The sequence below is a fragment of the Mesoplodon mirus genome (assembly GCF_964341445.2).
Source record: "Mesoplodon mirus genome assembly, chromosome: X".
Taxonomy (NCBI): Eukaryota; Metazoa; Chordata; class Mammalia; order Artiodactyla; family Ziphiidae; genus Mesoplodon; species Mesoplodon mirus.
In genome coordinates this window covers 99,660,460-99,686,722 of record NC_138981.1, presented here as the reverse complement: position 1 = coordinate 99,686,722, position 26,263 = coordinate 99,660,460, and the positions used below count along the sequence as shown (strand labels likewise).

General features: G+C 48.1%; 1 protein-coding gene and 1 long non-coding RNA gene across 3 annotated transcripts in view; one reads left to right on the top strand and one right to left on the bottom strand.

Annotated features, from left to right (window-relative positions):
* LOC309796273 (uncharacterized protein) overlaps positions 1-20,020 on the top strand; it is a gene marked incomplete at its 5' end in the record, with an annotated part of 56,098 nt that extends 36,078 nt beyond the window's left edge. Inside the window, 3 exons of the mRNA XM_082609317.1 lie at positions 2,050-2,122; positions 19,654-19,766; positions 19,869-20,020. Of these exons, the coding sequence (XP_082465443.1) occupies positions 2,050-2,122; positions 19,654-19,766; positions 19,869-19,879 (197 nt within the window). The 3' untranslated portion in view covers positions 19,880-20,020. The remainder of the gene's footprint in view (positions 1-2,049; positions 2,123-19,653; positions 19,767-19,868) is intronic.
* A 3,322-nt stretch (positions 20,021-23,342) lies between these two features.
* The window catches only part of LOC309796418, a 35,992-nt gene continuing 33,071 nt past the window's right edge, over positions 23,343-26,263 (bottom strand). Inside the window, exons 6-7 of one of the 2 annotated variants that reach the window (XR_014292454.1) lie at positions 24,995-25,140; positions 23,343-24,141 (exon numbers count right to left, since the gene is read on the bottom strand). This is a non-coding gene — a long non-coding RNA (uncharacterized lncRNA). The remainder of the gene's footprint in view (positions 24,142-24,994; positions 25,141-26,263) is intronic. The other variant, XR_014292453.1, reaches the window with a different exon arrangement.

The following is a 26,263-nucleotide window of genomic DNA, read 5'->3' as shown; positions in this document are numbered from 1 at the left end:
GGATCAAAAAAGGCCCAGGGACAGAGGCCCAGGGAGGCCCAAGAGCCATCCTAGCCTTCCGAGTGGGGTGGGCCCTGCTGGGGGGTTGGGGGAGGTGGTGTCTCTTCCTTTGGGGGCTTCTCCTTGGCAGTAGGAGCGCACAGGTAGAGGCATCCCAAGGAACCCTTGCATCGGTGGGTCCATCTCCACACCCCTCTGGGAGCGGTTTCGAGTCCACGTTGCCTGGGCCACATGTCCTGGCGACCGGGACCCTGTCATGTCTGCACACCTTAGGACGGGCACCCACCTGGTTCGTGTCGGGCAGAACCCTAGCTCTCTCAGGACATTGATTCCCAGCTAGAGGTGGCACAAGGACCTGGGTTTCTCCTCTTCCTGCGTGGTTGCCTCTCTGCTGTTCTCATCCAGGTACGTGAACTGGCTTAAGGGCTCAGGAGCAGGCCCGAGAGGGTCTAGGCCACTGTGGCAGCGGGAGGAACTGACGGGGTGCCAGGGAGCTGGGGCAGATTGCCCCTGCTCAGCTCCAGGGGTGTCAGTCAGGCAGTCACTCTGCCATGGAGTGCCCGGGGTAGGGGGTGCAGGGAGGTGGTTTGGAGTTGCTGGGACAGGGGTAGGTCCGGTCCGCAAAGGCAGGTGACCTTGGGGAGGGCCATCTGTTCAGCAGACCCTTCTGGGGAGCTCTCCACGGGAGTGTGTCTGTACTCTGGCCTCAAACCCCCCGGACTCGTTCCCTGCTCCACTCGTTCATTCGTAAACACGCAGGTACACGGACGTGTGCGTGGGCGCGCGTGCGTATCACGCGTGCGTCATATGTAAGCACGTGTACGTACGCTTCTAGAGCGTGTACAAAAGGTCCCTTCTCTTGTACTTTTTCCCTGTAAGCGCCTCGGGGGCGCCGCCGTGGATAGAACTTTCTGCCAGTCAAAGCCAAAGCCCTCACCGTTGCTCGGTGGCCGCTCCCAAGTTGTCCCCGTGTGCGGAGGGAAGCACGCGTCCTTTCTGCCAGCGTATGTATGCTCCCGGGGTTGAATGCAGGTGAAGCCAACGGGCCGCAGAGGGCTGTGTGCATGTCGCCTGCTCCCTGATCCCACCAGGCTCACGTAGTGATAGGTAGTCTTCTGCCTTTTCGGCTGCTCTCACGGCACTATGGGCGTGCCGTGGCGTTGGCACGTCTGTGCGGAGTCGACGTCGTGTTCCGCTAGGTCCCCTCTGGTTCTTTTCGGACAGCTGCCCAGGGTAGGGTGCCCTTGTGTGTGCCCGGAGGCAGGAGCATAGGATGTCTCACGTGCCCCTCGTCTTTGGGCGCTGGGCTTCCGCCTTGTTCCTCCCTCTCCTCTCGTGTCTCCCACGGAACCGGCTCTGAGGCGCGGGCCACTGAGTCGTAGTTACCAGGGTGTGGGTGAGCGAGAGCAGGGTACGTTTTCCGGCGTCCGCCTCCACCCAGAGGAGAGGAGCAGGGTAAATCTCAAGTGGGCCACGTCCCAGAGCACGTGCCCTTATGCCCGGAAAGTCCGTGCGGTGGACCTTTGTGCGGCCCGAGGGGAGACGAGTTGGTGCCCCTTTACCCACGCGTCGTAGGAGCCGCTGGCAAGTTGTGGAGGACGCGCGCGGGCTTGCCAGGATGCCTGGGGGTGTCCCGCCGTAGTCCCACGGGTGCAGAGGCGAGGAGACACGCTCTGCGCCTGTAAACGCCAGGGTGTGATGGCTGTGCTTCCCACCGGAAAGCGTTTTGGGGGGATGACGGGACCAAGGGTTTCACCGGACGCGCTTCTTTGTGTACAGACTGCTTCTGTCTTAACGGCCCCCCCTGCCCCGGATGGCACCCGTGCCATTTCGGAAGGACGAGTGGAGCTGATTCTTCATGCTTGCGCCTTGTTCGGAAGTGTTTGGTTGACCCGGGGGTGCCGGTACGAATAGGAACCGAAGGCACTCTCTCTCAGGGTTACTCTGGCGGGGGTGTACGCGGACCGCCCCCCCCCCCCACCCCGTTCACCAGCACCGTGGCGGTCCCACACTGAGTGATGGGCGTTGTTTGTCTCTTTATCATTGCAGAGGAGACAGAGCGGAAGAAAGGAGGAAGAGGGAAATCGGGGACGTCGGTCACCTCCAGGCGCTGGTGTTCTGGGTGAGTGCGTGCTCCTTGTTCTCTCCCCTTACGCCGTCTGAAATAGTCTATTTCATCAGAGGAAAAAGGCAGTGATTCTGGTAGTTCGGCAAGGCTCAAGAAGGAGGGACTCCCAGGTGGGATCGCGTGGCACGGGGACACCGGTGTACTGTGCCGGAGTTCTTGGCCATGGTAGGAAAGGCCCTCGAGTCAGATCCTGACTGGGGAGCCGGAAGAAAGAGGTGCATGGGCGAGCCTCTAAGAGCATCTGTGTACGGTTACCCTAGGTGATGGGTACGTGGCATTTGAGGTCAGTGCCCTGCGGGAGCGGGGAGAGTGAAAAGGGATCGGGCCCGGGCCGCTTGCACCGGCACCAGGACCCGGGCTGGGCTCCAGCCTCCGTGAAGCCAACCGCCCGTGACGTGATCACTCGGCGCCCCACCTCACCCCCGAGATGCAGCAGTGCCAGCCCAGCCCGACGTGGGGGCCGGCGGTGGGAGACCCTTTGAGGGAGAGCCAGGCCTCGTGGGCTTTTTGCCTCCTGTGCTCTGAGGGGAGCCCGTGATAGCTGTTCCTCCCGTCCTCTCCCGATCGCTCTTGGGCCCAGCTCTCTCCACCACGGCCCTCCACCAAGCCAGGAAGGACTCGGGAACGTGCCCTTGCGGGATGATGAAGAGGGGGCGCCCGCTGGGCGGCGTGGAGGTCTGGCCCGGGGCAGCCCGCTGTAGGGCTCCTTGCACTCCCCAAGTCTGCCTCTTGGACAGAGGCGACCAAGGAACTTGACAGTGCGGGGCCTTTCAGGAGGTGTACGTCCCTTCTTCCGTGTGGGAAGTGTGGCCTGAGTGGGTGCGTGACCAGCAGCCGGAGGTGTTTTCTTTCTGTCTCTGTATGTTCCTTCTCCCTCCTGTCTTCTGTTGAAACAGTCTTGCCGGGAGCAGGGCGCCTCCTACCCTGGCTCAGAGTAATTGAAGGCTTCTCCAGGTGGGCTGGTGAGCGTGTGGCGCCGTGGTTTAGCGAGGCGTCACGGCACAGGGGTCGGCGGCGTGGCTGCCGTTTGGTGGTTAGCGAAGGGCGGAGACAGGGTTCGAGCAGCAAGGGCAGCGTGGCCTTTCTGGGGTGACTCTGCCTTCCCGAGGACCCTGTTTGGCCATCCCAAGAGCCCTTCACGGTACTATCTGGGCGTCGAGTCAAGTCATCCGGCGTGGGGCGTGGGTCCCGGAAGACGTGCACTCGGCACGGCGGGGCTCTTTTGGGTTTTCTTTCCTCGACGCACCTCAGTACCGCGGCTTGAAAGAATTGCCAAGGCCCGGAGGCGCAGCCGATTCGGAGTTAGAGGAAGAGAGGAAGACGTGCTGAGACAAAAGCGAGGGAAGAGGAGAGAAGACGCGATCACTTCCCGTCCCGTCCCGTCCCGTCCCTCCGGTTCCTTCCAGCACGGAGGACGCGTGGTGCTTCCCGAGGCGGCGGTGAACCCGAGCTCTCTTCTCTTTCCAAGGCCTCGTGTCCCCGGAGCACTTGGCATCCAGAGTGTGTTCCTTCAGCCAACATGGGTGGGGCCGGTGGCAGCAGTGGACCCAGTGGCCCGCCCCGCCCTCCATCCAAGACAGCACAACCAGGCAGGCGCTGAGAGGACGCTTAAGGGCAGGAACCTGTGTCTAAACCACATTCCCCAGTGCACCGGAAAGAAACGAAAGAGGGGTCCCCGGTGGCTCCCAGTCGCTCCGAGGTGTAAAGCACAGCGAGTTGGCGGGAGACGACACCCACCCACACACCCACCCCGGGGGTGTCTTCCCATCCCTGGCCTTCCCCTGGGCGGTGTCAGGAGACTGACCCGCTCCGGCGTCTCTGGGGCAGCGCCCGGCCGCCCTCCCTTCGGACCCGTGTGTGCCACCGTCCACGCCTGAACACCAAACCCCACTCCCAGCCCCCCGCCCCCGGGCCGCCATGGGAGAAGAGCCAGGTCCTCGGGGGCCGTCCATCGTCTTGCCATAGGAGGCCGAGCTCGCCCCGCACCGCGTCTGTGCCTGTGGGCCGCCGCCGGCCCTTTGCTTCGGGCTGCTTGCCCGTCGGTGACTGGTGAGAAGGTGCCTCGCCAGGCACCGGCCAGACGTGACTGGATCTGTGTGCTCACACTCAGAGTGTTTCCCGAGGTCTTAGGCAAATGTGGGTTGCTAAAGACACAGCTGCCGGTCCCCGGCTGGGTGCCTGGATGCGGAGTCATAAAGGCAGGCGAAGAGGGCCCCACAGAGACGAGGCTCCGCAGGATGGAGGGCCAGACGTTGAGGCGCGCCCCTCTGAAGTGGCCAGGTTGATGAGCCATGTTGCTTTTGCCAGGTTGGGCAGGGGTTGGCATTTCGTTTTTCCCTGGGCCAAGGGCAGAGGGAGAGGGCCTGGGGGAGGGGAAGGGGAAGGGGAAGGGCAGGTTGCCACTCGTGGTGCAGTACTGCCATCAAGAGGAACGGGTCCGCCGATGCCGCGAACCCCTATGCCGCGAACCCCGTACCCGTCCCTTCGTGGGGAGGAGTGACAAGGGATCGAAGTCGGGAACACTGGACAGTGGCCCCTGGAAGTCAAGAGCCCCGCCTGGGAAGGGGCGGGAAGCATGGCCCAAGGCCCGGCGGTGCCGTGGACGCTCCAGAGACGGGCAGTGGCACAGGGCGCACAGCCCGGCCGCCTGGCGTGTGGGGCTACAGGAAGCGGAGTCTCGGTGGACCCTGGAGGCCGCCACTTCCGGGCGGGACTAGAGGAAGCTGCTCCGAAGGAGGCCAGGCGATGGTTCTCCGGGCACTTGGCCGCGTGTCCCTTCCCCTCGGAGCCAGAGCAGGTTCGGCCTGGGCGGGCCCAGGGCCCCGGAAGCCTCTCTGGGCCGCGGGGCGGCCCAGCCAGAGACCACCGCGGGCCACGGGAGTTGTGCCGCCCTTGGCGGCAGCGGCCGAGGCGGGCCCAGTGACCTTTTGCTCTCCAGCTCAGAGACGACACGTGGAGCCTGGCTACCCAGTGCCGAGGGTGCCCGAGGCCCAGTGAGAGCTGGCAGTCGGAGTCCAGAAGGGGACGGCGCTCGCGGGACGCAGGAGCCACCGCAGGAGGAGACCTTCACCTGTGCCCAAGAGTCTAGTCGGTGGCTGCGGTGCCATCTCCCAGGGTCTCCGGGATTGTGGCCCAGGCCTGGCCTGGCCTGTCCCGAGGGCTCCCGGACCGGGTTCCCGGAGAGGAGAGGGCAGGACCCGAGAGGAGAGAAGCTGAGGTGAGCCCCGCCGAGTGGACCCCCGGGCCAGGCATTTGCAGCACGCTTCAGCGTTCTCCCCACGAGGCCCTGAGCCTCAGTTCAGCGACGAGAAGGCAAGGCCCCGGCTTGCACTGCGGCCTGGCCCTCCAGGCCTCGGCCCTGTGCTTGCACCTGCAGCCCAGCCAGGGAATCAAGGGGAAGAGATCTGAAGAGGCTGCCTGAAGCTCAGGTCTGTTGGACTGAGAGAAACGCCTCCCCGCCTTGCCCTCTCCCCCATGACCACCACTCATCCAGCTTGTCTGCGAAGGCCAGGAACGAGGTGCATACCCCTGGGCACACGGGGCTGCCTTCAAGGCCCGGGCTGACCCGATAGGCCGCTTCTGGAACAAGCTGTGCGGTGTCTCGTTCCTGCCCTTTGCCCAGCTCTTCCCTGCCCGGGTGGGGGTGCGTGGTGGGCTGGTTTGGGGGCCCGGTCCCAGGGCGGGGGAGGGTCGGGGTGCGGTGTGGAGGGAGGGCTTCCGACTGGGAGCAAGTCTCCAGGCTGGACCCCTCCCTCCCTCCACACGTACCCCTCCTGGAAGGGTGCTGAAACCCGCCCCGCGCCCCTCTCTTTTCGCGCCTGTGAGTGGCCCGACACGTTGTCAGGCGACCTTACGTGGGCAGAGCCTTTCCTTGGGGCCTGGTCCTGAGGGAGCTATGCGCTCTGACTGTTCGCCGGCCCCAGGTGCTCTCAGTGTGCCCCTCTGGCCGGGGCCAGCGGCTGCCTCTGCAGAACGTGGAGCCGCTTGTGAAAAATCCCAGGAGTCTTCCCCAAACGAGAGGACCCCCGGGTCGTCCACAGGGAGGGAGGCCTAGGAATAGGGCGTCCCCCGGCCGCAAAGCTCCTGTTCCCGAGGAAGACGGACCTGGAGCCCCTCGCTGCGGACGGTGCCGTCCCTCTGTGCGTACCGATCATGGCCCACTTCCATCCCATCGCGGGTGGGTCCTGGATACCCTGTGTCCCAAGGCCCAGGAAGGGCCTCCCGGGATCCGGCGGGCCCTGGGACCCGGACTCTCTTGGAGGGAGCCAGAAGTAAACAGACCGAAACACAGCTGGAACTGTGAGAGAGTGGAACGTGCAGTGTGCCCCTGCATTACTCTTCCTGGTCTGCGTCTGGCAGCAAGCAGGAAGGAGGAAAGGTTCTCCGGGCTGTCTGCGGGGTGCTGCCCCCGACAGGGGACCGGGCGGCCACCTCCTCCCCTCTCCCCGTGGTCCACGGTGGCTGGGCCCGGGGCCACCGCCGGGGCACCGGCAACGGGTCCTGGGTCCCCGGTGGCCCTGAGACCCCAGGGACCCCACTGGCCGACCTCACTCCTGCCGGGAGGCCCAGGATCCAGGGCCCAGATGCCCTGGGGTGGAGCTTCAGCTCCTTGTTCCTGAACATGGCGGCTGCCGAGGCCCCGGCCCCGAGAGTGGGGAGCGCGGCGGGCCGGGCCTGGCAGCCAGGGGCTCCTCGGTGGGCGAGCCCGGCCCCGAACCCCACCGCGTGTCGCTTCCACACCTACTCTGGAGGCGTGCCCGGCGGCCAGGTTCGGCCCGGGAGTCCTCTGAGTGCTCCAAAGGCAGCCCTCCTCCCGTCACAGGCCTTCCCCAAGGTACATCCACAGGCAGGGGCTGGAGGCCGTGCTCAAAAAGCTTCCGCTTGATGGCACTGTTGCTCCAGAAATGCCCAGCACCTTCGCGAGCGCGGCCTCTCCCTCCGCCCTTTGCGGATCAAAAAAGGCCCAGGGACAGAGGCCCAGGGAGGCCCAAGAGCCATCCTAGCCTTCCGAGTGGGGTGGGCCCTGCTGGGGGGTTGGGGGAGGTGGTGTCTCTTCCTTTGGGGGCTTCTCCTTGGCAGTAGGAGCGCACAGGTAGAGGCATCCCAAGGAACCCTTGCATCGGTGGGTCCATCTCCACACCCCTCTGGGAGCGGTTTCGAGTCCACGTTGCCTGGGCCACATGTCCTGGCGACCGGGACCCTGTCATGTCTGCACACCTTAGGACGGGCACCCACCTGGTTCGTGTCGGGCAGAACCCTAGCTCTCTCAGGACATTGATTCCCAGCTAGAGGTGGCACAAGGACCTGGGTTTCTCCTCTTCCTGCGTGGTTGCCTCTCTGCTGTTCTCATCCAGGTACGTGAACTGGCTTAAGGGCTCAGGAGCAGGCCCGAGAGGGTCTAGGCCACTGTGGCAGCGGGAGGAACTGACGGGGTGCCAGGGAGCTGGGGCAGATTGCCCCTGCTCAGCTCCAGGGGTGTCAGTCAGGCAGTCACTCTGCCATGGAGTGCCCGGGGTAGGGGGTGCAGGGAGGTGGTTTGGAGTTGCTGGGACAGGGGTAGGTCCGGTCCGCAAAGGCAGGTGACCTTGGGGAGGGCCATCTGTTCAGCAGACCCTTCTGGGGAGCTCTCCACGGGAGGGTGTCTGTACTCTGGCCTCAAACCCCCCGGACTCGTTCCCTGCTCCACTCGTTCATTCGTAAACACGCAGGTACACGGACGTGTGCGTGGGCGCGCGTGCGTATCACGCGTGCGTCATATGTAAGCACGTGTACGTACGCTTCTAGAGCGTGTACAAAAGGTCCCTTCTCTTGTACTTTTTCCCTGTAAGCGCCTCGGGGGCGCCGCCGTGGATAGAACTTTCTGCCAGTCAAAGCCAAAGCCCTCACCGTTGCTCGGTGGCCGCTCCCAAGTTGTCCCCGTGTGCGGAGGGAAGCACGCGTCCTTTCTGCCAGCGTATGTATGCTCCCGGGGTTGAATGCAGGTGAAGCCAACGGGCCGCAGAGGGCTGTGTGCATGTCGCCTGCTCCCTGATCCCACCAGGCTCACGTAGTGATAGGTAGTCTTCTGCCTTTTCGGCTGCTCTCACGGCACTATGGGCGTGCCGTGGCGTTGGCACGTCTGTGCGGAGTCGACGTCGTGTTCCGCTAGGTCCCCTCTGGTTCTTTTCGGACAGCTGCCCAGGGTAGGGTGCCCTTGTGTGTGCCCGGAGGCAGGAGCATAGGATGTCTCACGTGCCCCTCGTCTTTGGGCGCTGGGCTTCCGCCTTGTTCCTCCCTCTCCTCTCGTGTCTCCCACGGAACCGGCTCTGAGGCGCGGGCCACTGAGTCGTAGTTACCAGGGTGTGGGTGAGCGAGAGCAGGGTACGTTTTCCGGCGTCCGCCTCCACCCAGAGGAGAGGAGCAGGGTAAATCTCAAGTGGGCCACGTCCCAGAGCACGTGCCCTTATGCCCGGAATGTCTGTGAGGTCGGTCTTTCTCTGGATAATGACAGTACTGCTGGTGCCCTTTTATCTGAGTGAAAGAGATGTTCTGTGTTTTTATTTGTGGTTGTTTTTGTCTGCTTGTAAGGTATTCATGTATATTGCACCAATGTCACACTCGTTAAAGATGGGACTTATGGAGTACAGAGCCTTTTGTTCTGCTGGAGTTTACCACTTACTTTGCCAAGAGAACTGTGTTTTTTTCCTCATGACCCTATGTTCGCGCCTGCTGCCTCCATATCTGTTGGTGGGATATAGGAATGACTGATAATCATATGGGGCTTCTTTTTTGTTCGGTGTGATTAAAATGTTCTATAATTGACCTAGAAGAGGAGCGTTTAAGTTGGTGATTCTAGTAAAAAGCATGTCACTTCTCACTTTAAAGAAGTGAATCTTAGGGTATATTTTGCGGTATTTTTACAGAATTCCAAATGTGTAAACATGTTTATTAAAAAAGAAGAAACTTAAATCAACTAGTGAACCCTTTACTAAAGAACAAGAAGAGATCCAGGAAGATATCCACAAAGGAAACCGCAAGCTAGGAGAAGGAAGACAGTTATTAAGATTAATGCAGCTTAAACCTAAGTGTCCACCAACAGATGAATGGATCAAGGAAATGTGTATATATTTACAGTGGAACATTATTCAGCCATAAAAAAGAATGAACTCTTGCATTTGTGGTAACATGGATGGACCTCAACGGCATTACGCTGAGTGGAATAAGACAGAGAAAGATAAATAGTGTTCAGTCTCACTTACATGTGGAATCTTACAAAGAAAAAAATGATAACAACAAGAAAAAACAAGGCCACAGGTGCAGAGAACGGATTGGTGGTTGTGAAAGACTGGAGTGGGGCGATGGGCAAAATGTGAGAAGGGGGTCCAAAGGTACAAACCTCCAGTTATAAGGTATATAAGTCATGGGGATGTAAGGTACAGCATGGTGACTATAGCTACCAATACTGCATTGCATATTTAACAGTTGCTAAGAGAGTAGGTCTTAAAAATTCTCATCACACACAAAAATTTGTAACTCCGTGGTGATTGGTGTTGACTAGACTTATTGTGGTCATCATTTTCACAAAATATAGAAATGTCAAATTATTATGTTTTACACCTGAAAATAATGTAATGTTGTCAGTTATACCTAAAAAAAAATGTGCTGTGCAGTAAAAAAGAAAACTAAAAAAACAAAAATTAACGTAGCTTACATGAAGTATAGAATAGAGGAAAAAATGAATGAGAAAATTGACAGCTGGTTCTTTGAAAAGACAATTAAAAAATGTTTTAAAGGAGATATTTTATTCATGTGTGAAGTGCATTTCATTATTTATTTATTTATTTTGGCTGCGTTGGGGCACTGGCTTTCTGTAGCCGTGGCAAGCGGGGGCTGCTCTTCGTTGCGGTGCGTGGGCTTCTCATCGTGGTGGTTTCTGTTATTGCGGAGCACGGGCTCCAGGCATGCGGCCTCAAGGAGTTGCAGCACACAGGCTCAGTAGTTGTGGTTCGTGGGCTCTAGAGCCCAGCCTCAGTAGTTGTGGCACACGGGCTTAGTTGCTCCGCGGCATGTGGGATCTTCCCAGATCAGGGATTGAACCCGTGTCCTCTGCACTGGCAGTCGGATTCTTAACCGCTGCATATTTTCACTTGTGTTAAGTACTGAACCCAAGTATTTTTGTGTTTGTGAGTGGCTTATTTCATGTGCATTTTGTCCTCAAGTTTTATCTATAGTTTTCCATGTCACAGGACTTACTTCCTTTTAAGGGGTGAATAATATTCAGTTTTCTGTACATGTCATATTTTCTTTATCCATCCACCTGAAGACCAACTTGGAGTCTTAAGAGGATACTGGTACATTTCCTAAGTGAAAGGGAACTTGTAGGAATTTCCTAGATAGGGAAAGCTTAAGGGGAACTTCAGCGTGACTGGATTGGGTGACATTTTAAATTTTGCTTAAAATTAAAGTTGTTTTCATATATAAAGTCTAAACAAATTGTTTGAGAGACTGAAATCGCTTTAGCTCTGACGAGAAGGGACACCAGCTCCTTCCAGCTGTAAGGCATTCTTTGGTGGACTGAAAATATAGCAGAAGTGTTTGCATCCTCATGACCGGTAGCTGTCCCATAGGGAACCTCATCATGACGCTTTAAGTAATTGACAAGAATTACAGTCAGCTGTCCATATCCGTGGGTTCCACATCCACAGATATGGAACTCGCGGATATAGAGGGCTAATTGTAAAGGATATGCGTATCTGCCGATTTTGGTATCCACAGGGTTCCTGGAACCAATCCCCCATGGATACTGAGGGCTAACTGCATTGAGACACTATACTGAAAGAGCAATATAAGATGGTGAGCTCACAATGGAAAGCTAAAGAGTCAAGAGTCATTATACCATACTTGTACACAGCTATGCAGTTTTTTGCATGTTAATGACAACCTGTGACTAGCAAATGTCAAAAACCTTTAGTTAGAATTTTGCCTTTGACCATTTGATTCTTTTTCCTTGGAGAATCAAAGTCATGCAGTTCAAGAATCATTTCATGGAGGACAGTATTTTTGTGTTTGTGAGTGGCTTATTTCACTTGCATTTTTTTCTCAAGTTTTATCCATATTTTTCCATGTCTCAGGACTTTCTTCCTTTGAAGGGATGAATCATATTGCATTTTCTGTACATCTCATATTTTATCCATCCATCCGCCTGAAGACCAACATTTGGGCTGTTTCCACCTCTTCACTATTGTGAATAGTGCTGCTAGAAACATGAGTTTGCAGATATCTCCTGAAGACACTGCTTTTAAGTATTTTGGATATGCATTTAGAATCTGGATTACTTGGTCATATGGAAGTTCTATATTCAATTTTTATAGGATCTGATATACTGGTTTCCACAGTGGTTATTTCATTTTCTAATCCTAGCAGCAGTGCACAAGGGTTTGAATTTCTGTACATTCTCATCTATGTCCGTATTTTGTTTTATTTTGATAGTAGCTACGTTAATGTGTTGGAGGTGACATCTCATTTTGCTTTCGATTTGCATTTCTCTAGAGATCATTGATGTTAAGCACCTTTGCATTTTCTGGTTGGCCATCTGTATTTATCTTTACAGAAATGTCTATTTAAAGTCCTGCTCATTTGCTAATCAGGTTTTTGTTTTTAAGTTTGTAGGAGTTTTTTGTATATTTTAGATAATAACACCTTATCAGATATGTGATTTCCATTTCTTCTATTCTGTAGATTATCTCTTGATTGTGTCCTATGATTCACAGCAGGTTTTAGTGTGATGTAGTCTCATTTGTCTATTTTTGCTCTTGTTGTGTTGACTAAAGAAAAAACTCCCAACTTTTAGGTTGTGCCTAAGTTTTATTGTGGGATCTTAGTGAGGACTATAGCCTGGGAGACAGACTCTCAGAGAGCTTTGAGGAACTGCTAAAGAAGTAAGGGAGGAGCCAGGACATAAAGGACTTTTTTTTTGCTGGAAAAAACATTTAAACGATTACTGTTAATCACAAAAAACAGACATCTGAAGTTAATGATTTTAGCGCTTTTCTATGTATGGGAAGATGCAAGAATCTTGGCTCACTGAAATTATTCCTTATCTTCATTATCTAGGGCCAGTTTCCAAAGTGCAGAATGCTTCCTGTTTTTCTCCATCCTGAATTTCCCTCAGGGTGTACCTTCAAGGGGTGGTTGCAGTGGCTGATGGCTTGATCCCTGTAGAACTGGAATGGTGGGCAACATTCTTTGTTTAGTGGAATGGCAGGCAACATTCCCTGTCCACAGCTGCCTGTGCTTCTCATGTCATATCCAAGAAATTCCAAAACTACTGTCAAGAAAGTTTCACCTGTTTTCTTCTACGAGTCTTATGGTTTTGCTTCTTACATTTAGTTCTTTTATATATTTTGAGTTAATTTTAGTATATGGTATCTTTCTTTTGTATGTGGTTATACAATTGGCCCAGTAGTATTGTTGAAGAGACTGTTTTGCCATTGAGCAGTATCGGCACCCTGTCGAAAATCACTTGGTCATATACAAGATGATGTTTTCTGGGCCCTCTAGTCTTCTCCATTGGTCTACATGTCTGTCTTCATGCCAGTACTACACTGCTTTGATTAGTGTAACACCTTTTGTTTTAAGTTTTGAAGTCAGGAAGTGTGAGACCTCCAGCTTTGTTCATTTTCAAGACTGTTTATTTGGAGGTCTCTTGAAATTACTTAAGAATTTTAGAATTTTTCTATTTCTGTAAAAAATGCTGTTGGGATTTTGATAGGGATTGCATTAAATGTGTAGATAGCTTTGGGTACTATTGACATCTTAACAATATTAAGTCCTCCAATCCATGAATACAGGATATGTTTCCATACATTTGTGTATTCTTTAAAGTTTTTCGTCAGTGTTTTCTTGTTTTCAGTGTATGTCTTTCACTTCTTTGGTTGCGTTTATTCCTCAGTAGTTTATTCCTTTTGAAAAAGAAGCTTTTTCTTAGATTGTTCTTAAATTTTTATTTCTTTAAAAAACTTAATTGTTGCATTATCCTCTTATTTCATAGATCTATAAACAGATAAAAACACTGACCACTACTTTTCCCATCACTTGCAGAAAGACCCTAAAAGTTTGGGGTTTGCTTTTTCATACTATTAACACACACATGGAAATGGAGCTATAACTTTAGGTTAAAAATTCATCCTTATGCCCTATACTGTTAGGCAACCATCAGTTCTAAAAACCTCTAAGTTTAAAAATCATAATTGAAATTCCTAGTTTGTCTTAAAAAAAATCCCAGCACAGGGACTGATTGCAATGATTGAAAGATCCTCCTCCAAATTCCAGTGCCCAGTAATAAACAGAGCCTGGTTATTTAACCTGTTTTTTTTAAAACCGTGTATAAATGACCAACAGCAAACAAATGCATATAGCAGATTTTACACTTATTTAATTTGTATGACTGTAATGATCTAGCCTACATTTGTTATTCAGATTTGTCTAGGGTTCAAAATGCATGTGAAATTTCATATAAATAACCAAATATAAACAGAATGTAACAAAGGGTGGCAGAATATGCCACCTAAAAATGTGCCACTTTGGCATAAGGATTATTTTAAGGTGAAGGGCAAATACAAAGAAGTAGTTACAAGAAAAACTTCCTGCCCTCCCCTTATTTGCCTAAAAAGCAGGACATACATTTTCAAAGGTGTCCCTCCTCCCTTTTCAACCAGGAAGGAGAAAAGTTAATCCCTGGAAAAAACATTAGACCTTCTCAATTTGGAAACAGCACCAGAGGAATCTACATAACAAACTTTACCAACTAGCCCTTATCTATATTAGTTTCCCATATATTTCCCTTGTCACAATTGGCACTCTAGAAATTTCAAGGTTCTTTTCCATTATCACTTCTCTAAACATATATTGTTCTTTTGCTAAAATACTATGTAAACTCAAGTTCTAACCAAACCTTTTATTCAACTCTGGGGACTTCCATGTGTCACAAGTGATACACATGTTAATAAACTTGTTTTTCTCTTGTTAATCTCTCTTTTGTTATAGTGGCCCCAGATAAGAACTTGGGAAGGGTAGAAAGATAATTATTTTTCCTTCCTTGCATTGGGCAAATGATATCTGCAAATGATGTCTGTCATGGAACAATAAGTGGAAAACTTTACCATTCACCATTCACAAAACTATTTAGAGCTAAAAGAAGTTTAAACAAGTACACTTTCAAAAGATGTTGTTAGGGGCTTCCCTGGTGGCGCAGTGGTTCGGGGTCCGCCTGCCGATGCAGGGGACATGGGTTTGTGCCCTGGTCCCGGAGGATCCCACATGCCATGGAGCGGCTGGGCCCGTGAGCCATGGCCACTGAGCCTGAGCTTGCGCGTCCGGAGCCTGTGCTCCGCAAGGGGAGAGGCCGCAACAGTGAGAGGCCCGTGTACCGCAAAAAAAAAAAGATGTTGTTAAGTTGGTATCACTCATAAGCCTGAGGTTATGCTAGCCTCCTTAGTTGCTCCCATCCCAGGTGAGAAGCAAGTTCCCAAGAGCAGGCACTCCCTGTGCCTTATCACCTCCCGCTCTTTGCCAGGGACCTGCTAGGGAGCCAGCGCCTCTTCCACAGCCTTCCCAGGGCTGGTGTAGGTGGTGTCCACACCACCTAGGTGGGTGGAGGATGTATGGGTCACAGTGACTTGCAGGTTTTTTCTGCCTGACTGGTACCTTTATTTATATTTTCCTTCGTTTTGAAAAAAAAATGCTCTTCATGAAAAGTAAGGTTTGCATAATGGAGATAGTGTAGTATAGAGGGGAAAAGGAAGTTAACCACTGAAGCCACCACGCAGAGATAAGAAGTGTTAATTTGGGGCATGTATCATCGCAGCAGGTTGTTCCCGACCCTTGAACAATGTGGGGGTTAAGGCTGCCAACCCTCCCTGCAGTTGAAAATCTGTCTGTTACTTACAGTCAGCCCTCTGTGTATGTGGTTCCTCTGTATCTATGGTTTTTTTTTTCTTTCTATGGTTTTGTATCCATGGATTCAACCAACTTTGCATCCTGTAGATTGTAGTATTTACTACTGAAAAATATCCATGTATAAGTGGACCCATGTAGTTCAAACCCGTGTTGTTCAAGGGTCAACTGTATTGGGTTACTCAACAACTGTGTAAGGATATTTTTGACTCTCTATTTCCATTGACAAATACTTCATTATTTTTTAAGGAAAAAAACAACCCATCTTCACTATTACGGAAGACTGAACTCACCCGTCCAGATCCACTCCCCAGTGTAACCACCCTTAAAAGAAACACTTATTTTAAAAATCCATGGGCTCTGCATCAACCACACGGCAGCACAACTGGCCTGCTGACTGCCCCTAACGCCGCAGAATTTTCTGCCTCCATTCTGTTCCCCCACTGAGGACCTGCACAAGCTGTCCAGCTACTCCCATCCTTGTCTCAGGCTCTGAATCATAGCCCCTTTTCTCACATATTCTCTACTTTTTGGGCAGAGGTGGTAGAAATTTCCAGGGCAATGTTACCGAATCAGATTTGTTTGCCCAATGTGAAGCAAATCAAACACTAAGATGCCAAGGTTTGCAGCAGAGAAAGAGCTTATTCGTGAAGCAGCCAAGTGCGGGGACTGGAGAACAAATTTCAAAACTGCCTCCCTGAAGGCCAGGGACTCAGGATATTTAGAGGATAAAGAAGCAGGGTGGTCTGAAGAGTGGAGAAAGCTGATTGGAGGTAAGAAGAAGGTGAAGTAATCATTCTGCACAGACACAACTGAACTACATGCTGCTTTGTGGGACGCATGTTCAGAAAATGGTGGTGTTAGCATGATCTGAGGGTGGAGTTTTTGGCCCTCTGACACCAAAAAGTCATCCATCAGACACTTGCGCAGGCCCAGTTGAATAGTCGGTGGTCTTGACCGGTTTGAACTGCTTAAGACTCGCTCCAAGTTCCTGAAAATCTAAGCAACCCGTAGTCAGAGGTGTTGTCTATAGGGGGTGGTTAAAGGAGTCTTGTGATATACTGTCTAAGCTGCGTGAAGCTTGCAGGGTATGCAATTTGCAAGAACAATTAAGATGAGCTTGATTGGTGAAGGCAGGTCACACAGTATTATTTATTAAGCAAGTTATAGTTTAAGGGTCTAAATGATGACTGCCCTCGATTTCAATAAGAGAAGGAGGACAACAAGGGCCCTGAGGTGCTCAGTTCTGGCCAGGCAGCTGCCTTTTTGCATTTCAGGTCAACACCGGAAATCTCACAAAGCCCAGCTGCCTTCACCTGGTGGGGGAACGTGTTGGGTGAAAGTGTTCATGCTCTGCCACAACTTGCCCACCTTGTTGAGGGTGGAAAGTAAAGAGAGGTTCCACCTCCTCCACAGATGGAATTACCTAACAAAGCCTTCACCTATGAGTCTCAGCTGCCCCTCTATGGACTGACCTCATTATTTTCCATGTTCTGCACCTTGGGGAATAACGGCAATTCCCCCATGAAAAGAAGCAACTCAAAGCCTTTTTTCTGTCCCTGTTCCCTTGACAGACACAGATTCAATAAGTACTCATTGTGCCAGAAAACCAAGGTCCACAGAAACTAAGTGGTTTTGCCAGGGTGAACCAGGGTGCCACAGGATGGATTCACGCACACATGGCTCTCAGGCTGCCAATCCATTACTCTTGTAGGAAATGAAAAAAATATTTTTCCCTACCCTTCTAACTTCTCTACTGGGATTCCAGTAACAAGAAACAGATTAACAAGACAAAAAGCATACAGATTTGTTTAATGTAAATGTATGTGACTCAGGAGCCTGCATAAGAAAATGAAGACCTGAAGAAATGGATAAACCTGAGTGTTTCTTTGATAGTGAAAAATCATGGAAGGCCTGATAGGACAGAGTATGAGTTAAGTGTAGTAAAATGGGGGAAATTTAGCAAGTCCTGTTCATTCACATTCCTCTGTGTCCCTTCTAATTCAGAGATAAGAATGCTCCTTTCCGCCAGGTAAAGGGAGGGCACTGCTCACATGAGGGTTTATGACCAGCTTCAGAGGAAGATCAAAAAGTCCTTGCAGGGACTTCCCTGGTGGCACAGTGGCTGGGAGTCCACCTGCCGATGCAGGGGACATGCAGGGGACCCGGGTTCGTGCCCCGGTCCGGGAAGATCCCACGTGCCGCGGAGCGGCTGGGCCCGTGAGCCATGGCCACTGAGCCTGCGCGTCCGGAGCCTGTGCTCCGCAACGGAAGAGGCCACAGCAGTGAGAGGCCCGCGTACCGCAAAAAAAAAAAAAAAAAAAGTCCTTGCAAATGCCGTTTCTCAAATTCCTCCAGCTTAAAATATTCAATATGCCAATATGCCTGACCTCATCACACTCTCTGAAAATGGCCAATAAGTACAAGAAAAGATGCTCAACATCATTAGTCATTATGGAAATAGAAATTAAAATCACAAGGAGATAGCATTTCATAACTACGAAGGTAGGTATAATACAGTTAAATGGGACATGGATGTTTTTATGGGGCATTAGGGAATAACTGTAACCTTTGTTCAATGCAGTGATGGTGTATTTTGGGCATTTTTAAGACCTTATCTGTTACAGTGTATGATACATTAGATCATATGGAGTGTATAACTTAGGATTTATGGGTGAAGTCAATATGTTTGAAATACTGTAGCAAAAAAGCAAAAACAATTAGAAAGTGGTTATATTTGAAGCTGGTGGGTGGTGAAGGGGTTCAGAATGTCACCCCAAAATATGCCACTTTGGCATGTGGATTCTTTTGAGCTAAGCAACCAAATCCCAACAGAGGCAGGAGAAACTCTTTACCTCTTCTAAAGGACATTTACATTTATAAAGAAAATTTCCATTTAGAGCCACACTTCCAGAGATAACTTTTGTGAAATTCCCATTCCTATGTAAGTAATTAAAATTGTTTTTTTCCCTCCTCTTAATCTAATTTAAATTTCTAAGGCCAAGTGTAGAACTTAGAAGTGTAGAAGTTTTTTCCTCCCCTATAGTGGGTAAGTGGAGTTATGTTCCATCTAATTTGCTTAAAATTATTTATGAAAAGCGCATACGAGAATGACAAGAAAAACTATGCCAACCGAAACTGATAATCATATTTTGAATATGTTATTGAGTCATATGGGTGAAAACACCAACCTAAAAGAGTTGATTCTGATTGCATTTACAGAGCTGTAATTGGTTGTGTCTCCAGTTAGGACTGGAAACAGGTGGTTTTTGTTTTAAGTATTGTAGAATTATTCAACCACTTCATTAAAGCGTAGGGTATCTATTTTTAATGATCTCTTGTGTGAGAATGTAAATACAGGGAGGAGATTCTGAAAGACGCACACTGTACAGGTAACAGGGTCAGCTCTGGGAATGGCATGAACATTAGGGCTGGTGGCCAAAGGTGACCTTCATCATTTGCTGAGCACCTACTATGTGCCAGATACTACTGTTCTTCGTGCTGGAAATACAGACACGAAAGAGACCTAAAGTCCTTGCTCACATGGGGCTCACATTCTAGTGGGGGAGACTGAAAGGTAAGCTCAATAAGATCCACCACGTGTATTATAATGACGTGTGCTGTGCAGCACACGAAGGCAGGGAAGGGGAATAGGTCCGGGGGAAGGATCTTCACCTGCAGGTAGGTTGTATGAAGGCCTCACTGAGAAGGGGACATAAAGACCTGAAGGAAGAGACGGGGTGGGGGTGGGGGACCCTGTAGAGATCTGGGGGATGATCCTCTGAGGATCACATCCTGTGTGCCTCTTACTAATGTTATGCTGTTAAATCATTTAGACACTTACAAATAGTCATTGACCCTCCAGTTTTGAAGCAGGAGGCACTGTGGTGTATTCTGTCCGTTTGGAATTGGTCAGGGTTAGGGCCACAATTACCTTGATGAGGATATGGTTGAAGACCTTAGCCACTTTGAATAAATCGAGGTTCTAGCCATGCACACTAAGTGTGTGCTCCTGTAAACTGGATCGTTTTGTAATATGTATAGATTGGTCCCTACAGAGCATCTTACTGAAGTGGCTCAGTCCACTTCTGTAAGTTGTTTATAGCTACGTGACTGACAGTGCTGAACAAAACCCAAACTGTCATTTGCCCCTTGGGCCAGGACGCTCATGCCTCGTGGAAATCAATCAGTTATAAGTGGGAGAACATTTCTGTATCTGTGGATGTAGGGCTGACAGTTTATTTATTTCACTAACCTCAGGGACAGTAGGTTAGGGAAGCAGAAAGGCTGATCAGTATCTCTGACCACAAGCCTCAGTGCCAGCAAATTACCATATGAAGTGACCAAATGGTCACAGTGGATTACATCACCGTGGGTTTGCAGTATAAAGTCCAGACCATCTGTAGCTGTAAGCTTATTTCTCCTAAGGGTAGGCAGTGGCTGGATGGGTTTCTTTTGCAGAACTAGGAAGAGGCTGCTGTGTTTTTGTTTTGTTCTTTTGTTTTTTACTTTTTTCATGCTGAATTCTTACTTAGGGAAATTAATCTGTATCTGTGGCCAAGGTATTCAACAATACTTTCTTTCCTTTTCAGGTCACAGTTTGGTAAGATCAAAGGGCACGATCAACAGCTCGTGCACTGCCTTGGTGTGGATCCAGAGTTCAAGCACAGACGAAGATCAGAAACTGATTTCACACTTCTGATAGGTACGCAGTACAGCCCTCAGTTGTACTTTGATTCTGTTTCCCCCTTCCGTACAATAGGCTCCCCTCTCAAGGCAGGTCTCTCACTAAATTTCCTCTTGTTAGTGTCTGGCTAGCACCGCATCCAGGTATACTCAGTCGCTGTAATTGTTCATCGTGATGATCAGGAGAGTTCTGCCGGTACGATTCAAATATCAACCTATTTGGTAAGTTCCAACACCCCTGAACTCAGTTTAAACTCGAAGCCCAGAAAAGGCCATTATTTTACTAGAGTCGATTTCACACATCTGATAGGTATGGAACATAACTCCCAGGGGTACTTTGTGTTTTACCCCCTTGCTTTTTACAAAGGTGACTTTCTGAATTGTTTTAATCCAGTTTATACTGGTGCCATGGAGGCACATTCTTCATGCTCAAGACTGAGCAAAGGCAGGGTTATTTCAGTAACCTGGGACCTTTTAAAGCTATAAAAAATAGCCCGACATTTTCATAAAGAATTTTGAGGGGGTCCTGTTTGTCCCCTGGATTGCTGAGAAAAGGACCTTCTGTCATCCTACACTGGAATCTCTGAGAAGGATGATGTGAAACTTCTCATGTGAAATGTACCTTGCTATATAGCGCCTCCTAGTTTAAGAAGTTTTTTTTATACCTTATTGAAATCTCTACTAGGAAGGATCCAGCATACACTCATTTGTCGTTTCTTTACAGGAGGAAAACTAGAGCTGTCAAATGCCAATTCTGTAGTATTCTGGTCTACAGCACAGGGCAGGCTCAGTAATATTGAAAGAGGAATAGCTTATTATTGTTTATGATGTGTTGTTCTTTTGTGATTTTAACAGTAATACACCCATAGGTGATTTAGAAAGTTATACAGGTTTCATGGGGGAGTCATAAGGGACTGTTTGCAGTAGTTGTGCTGGCTGATCACCTCTTATGGACCATACCATTGGCGCGCTCTCCTGTTGGTGTGCGTGAGCGGGTCAGGGTTCAGCAGACATTGGCTTCATGTGCTGTATGCCAGCTTTTTATGATGACTATATTCTGTGAATCAGCGGTTGGGGCAGGGAGAGATGAGGGGACCAGAGAGGGTAGTCAGCATCATAATCCCCTTATGACCTCATCAACCTGCCACCTCTGATTTTGAACACATCCTTGTACTTCTCCAGGTTTTGATATCTCTAATTTCTGGGTAAATCAATGAAAAGTTCCTACATTTTTATAGTCAAGGACCTTTTCGAGAAGCTGATGAATACTGTGGAAATTAATTTTTAAAAAGTGCATATCTGTACATACATACACAAATTAGCAGCTACTTCAGGAAGTTTAAGGAAACCTATGGACCTCTCTTAAGAGCACCTAGACTTAGGGAGTTCACTGTCTCTTCCAATTTCACACATCTGTGATTCTAGTGCCTTCCACCATTCAAATCATATCAGGCCCCTGCCTGAAGCTCTCCAATAATTTCCCATTGAAATTAGAATGAAACTATTTACCAAGCATGGCCAGCAATGAACAAGATCAGGCTACTCTTTGCCCTGATCACTCAACCTCTTTCCTCCTTGGTTACTTTGCCCTAGACACACAGGTATGTTCCTTCTGAGCTTTATTAATAGGAGTATAATAGGCAGAAGATAAACTGCCCTGTTTACAGTGTACACTTTGATAACTATTGACATGTTCCACCTGAGAGATGATCACCACACGCAGAATAATGAACACATCCATCACACCCAAAAACGTTTTTGCTTCCTTGGTTATGTGTACTAATGAGAACTACATTTTGCTCCAAAGAGGTTCTCTAGTTATTTATCTCATGCTTAACTAGGGATAATTTATTATTAAGAAAATTACGTATGTTGGAAAACAACTTGCTCCCGATATACTTGAATGTACCTGAGAAATTTCTTTCCTTATGTTTTTGATACTTTATGCCCCAGGTCGAATGTTACCGAAGTACAGTCTTTCACAGGAATCTCATACTGACGAGTGTTATTATATGTTCTCCTATTAATGCTTTTGTTTAAGGTATTTTGAATGTTAATCATAGTAAATTTGGAGTCCCTGGCACATTTCCACCTATAACAAATCATGAAAGAAATTTTATAGAATCCTGTACTCATAACGTAGAAGTTGAAAAATACTGGAATCATTTTTAAATGGTAAGAGTGTGCTTAAAATGTATTCATGGATGCTTGGTTATGGTCCTCAACAAACCTAATGTTGAATTCAGTAAGTTAGCTAAGGAAAGAGTATGTGGTAGCTTATGATTTATGTGTGGGATAGGCCAATTTCTCTTTAATGGCAATAGACATAAAATGGTCATCTACAAATTGGTCTATGTTATGTATTGTAAGAAAGGCAAAAGTATTTTTTCAACCTTCTTAGGGTCCCCGGCTAGGTCTGAAAATGAAACTGATAAAAACAGATTAACAGAAGAAAGGCGTACAAATTTATTTGGTATAAGTTTTATGTGACATGGGATCCTTCATGAGCAAATGGTTAGACTTGTGTATCTTATGCTAGGTGTGATGAAGAGTGGACAGTCATGGAGGAATATGATAGATTAAGGAAAATAAGGTAATTGTAGTAAATGGGGGGTCATTTAGCAAGGCCTGTTTGTTTGGATTCTTCTTGGCGTCCCTTCTAATTCAGAGATAAAGAGGCTCCTTTCCTAATTCTTGTATGGACTAGTCCAATTTGAAGAAGATAAAAACAGCAGTTGGAATTTTTTAAATGATAAGGATCATTAAATGTTAGATTAAAACAGTTTTAATTTAATCACATATCCTCTTTTCTCTTTTGCAAAACCTTTTAAATACTGTTTCAATTACAAACTACTTTATACTTCTGTACCCAAACCATAACCTCCGAAATTTTTTTCCTAATAAAATACACTTACTGTGTAATCTTCTGTTCCTTCCTCATCACCCTTAATACATATTGAAGAAAAACACTAGCCATATTATATTAAAGTGACAAATGAAATGAAGTTACATTAGATATGGTTAGAAGCAATCAACCTCAATACATCCGCACTGCGTTCCTTAGCTTTCACTTGCTTACAGTGGGTAGTTCCTTGGGAGATCTGTGAGATGGCTATCCAGTTCTATGTTCTGTGGTCTCTAAAGTCAGCCTTCTTGATAGCAACAAAAACCAAGTCCCCCCACCCTCTCTGCTTAGAGTGAGCTCATTCAGCTTCTTCGGATTGTCTACTACACGTTTTAAAAAGGATATTCCTAACTCGTGTAGATTTGGTGAAAGTTGAGGTTCTTTTCTTTTAATGTTAATGTCTTACACAAATGCTTTTGAGCAATTGCCAGCCTTTTTTTAAATTAAGTAATTAATTTATTTATTTATGGCTGCGTTGGGTCTTTGTGGCTGCACGTGGGCTTTCTTTTTTTAGTTGAGGTGAGCGGGGGCTACTCTTCATTGCCGTGCGTGGGCCTCTCATTGCGGTGGCCTCTCTTCATTGCCGTGCGTGGGCCTCTCATTGCGGTGGCCTCTCTCGTCGCGGAGCACCGGCTCTAGAGCGCAGGCTCACTAGTTATGGCACACAGGCCTAGCTGCTCTGCAGCATGTGGGATCTTCCTGAACCAAGGCTCAAACCCGTGTCCCCTGCATTGGCAGGCGGATTCCTAACCACTGCACCACCAAGGAAGCCCAATTGCCAGCTTTGTAAATACCTAGATTGTCTTTTGCTTGTTTCATGAAAGCATAGCTACAGTTATACTAGGTTCTACCCAAGTTTCATGCCTTTTCTTTTTACATCCTATGAATCTTTAGTATTTCTTTCCTATTGGTAGAAGGGAGAAGGATTGAAGCACAAGCTCAAAGCTCTAGTTTTCATCTGTCTGACAAGAAACTAAAGTGCTTTCATATTTCTTCAAAACTGTGTTTTCATGGAGATTAAATTATCACTTTTCCTCTATCACTCCAGCATCACAGAGCAACACAGAGGTTACTTAAGGGTTTCTAAAGACATGCCTTTGCTTTTTCTGTCACTAGAATAGATTCTAACAACTTGAGCATCACATGTTTGCATGAAGCTTTCATTTATATTGGTGAAAAAAATGCATGCTTTGTGATTAATAGACCTTTATATATCCAATGTTCTTATTTTAAGTAGCACATTCAACACTCACTTTGAGAATCTTAGAATCCACTCAGTTTTAGGCACTGTGAACAGTCACACAGGACTGGAGCAAACTGTGACAATCTATCTGCCAAAGCTTTCTGTAAGGATATATTTTGGGGAAAGGAGCACTGAAAATAATAACAAAGTCATTTTAGTGTTTGTTTGATGCTTTATTCTCTTCACTAACATTTAGAATGAAACCATGTATGTTCTCCCAATGACTATTTGTATTCCTCTCTTGTTCTGTCACTTAAAGAAGCAATATAAAGCAAAAAAAAAAGAAAGAAGTTAGTTATAGAATGATAAGCAGTAAGATCTTATCTCAGCAATGCTACTACCTGGCTGTGGCTTTAAGTAAGTCACACTCCTTGCATCTTAGCTTCTTCATCGTTAAACGTGGAGGATAAGGATTAGTGGACTTCTAAGAAGGGTCTTCCTTCCCACTCACATATTTCAGACCTGTGTGATTCTGATTCTATGTGTGGTTGCTTTTAAATTACAAGCAGAAAGATTGTGTGCCTCTCTGCAAAGGTAGCAATGGAACATTTACATTAGGAAGTTGTGGACAGTGTGCTTGTGTAGGCACTATGCTCAAAAAGCCCACGAGGAGAAGCTAATTTCAGGAGGGGAGATGGGAGTGTGGATTCAGAGAAATGACATGGATAGTAGTGAAGTTGAATAAGCTGACAAATCAGTGAACTAGGAAATCAGATCATTGATTGATTGATCATGAAAGCTCTGGGGAGGGTTTGAAATTTAATGAAACTAGATATTTGGATTAGCCACTGGCACATTGGGTATGAGTGGATAAAATTATTAAGTAGTATTTCAGGTTTGACCCCAAACATTAATATTATCATATTGTTCACCGCTTTTCCTTCCGACTTGGATCTAAATGGCTTTTATAATTTCTCATGGTCAAATATGCTCTGAGAATGAATATTTACCCAAAACTAAGGTAATTTTTTTTCCACAGACTCTAATGACAGTTCTAGCTAGGAACACAGAAATAAATGATGCATGTATATATAGCCTTTTAAAATGACTGACTCAAGCTGACACTTGCAACAGAGGGCAAAGGAGATGTGAATATTACCTGTTCATAGACAGACTTAAGCTGTGTTCACTGTAAGTATTCAGGCTTGTTTGAACCTATTTAGAGGAGTGATGAGATAACTGGGACAGGATTCACCAGATGAATGTCCCTTTTAAGGGAGGAAAAAGAAATCCTAGGTTTTACACCTGAAGAGAAAAACAAATAAATAGAAGTTGATTAACATGTGTAATGCCCAAGTAAATGGGAGCATTCAGCAGTAAGTAACCCAAAGGGGTGGTTAGAAGTTGAGCCTATATACCATCTTAGGCTAAACAAGGAATGGGGATTTGGGGGCTTCTGGGTTGGGGAGGCAGGTTTTGGGAAGCTGACCAGGAAAAGTATGGTAAACAAGGGTGTTTTTAGTAAAGTTGCTCATGCAGATATTTAAGTCATGCCTTCTCCATTGAGAAGAGTTAGCAAAAGATAATAGCTAACACGTACTGGCAAGGATGTAGAAAAAAAGGGAACCCTTGTGCATTGTTAGTGGGAACATAAACTGGTTTAGCCACTATGGAACAGTATAGAGGTTTCTCAAAAATAAAACTACCATATGATCCAGCAATCCCACTTCTGGGTATATATCTGAAGGAAAAGAATCCATTTATCTCAAAGAGCTATCTGCACTCCCATCTTCACTGCAGCATTATTTATCAATACAATAGCCAAAACATGGAAACAACTAGGTGTCCATCAAGGGAGGAATGGATAAAGAAAGAAAATGTGATATAGGGAATTCCTCAGCAGTCAAGTGGTTACGGCTCTGTGCTCTCACTGCTGAGGGCCCCCGTTCAATCCCTGGTCGGGGAACTAAAAATCCCACAAGTTGTGCGACGCGGCCAGGAAAAAAAGGAAAAGCCAAGAGAATGTGATACATACACACACACACACACACACACACAATGAATTACTGTTCAGTCACAGAAAAGAAGGAATTCTACTACTTGCGGCAACATGGATAAACCTTGAAGGCATTATGCTAAGTGAAACAAGCCGAGAGACAAATACTATACTCATCTATATGTGGGATCTGCTAGGGGCAGGGGAAATAGGTGAAGATGGGCAAAAAGTACAAATTTCTAGTTATAAGATGATTGAATAAGTGCTGGAGATTTAATGTACAGCATGATAATTTCTTGTATACTTGAAAGTTGCTAAGAGCAAATCTTAAAAGTTCTCACCACACACACAAAAAGCTATGTGAGGAGACGGTTGTGTGAGGAGACAGATGTGTTAACTAACCTTATTGTGGTAATTATTTTGCCAGATATA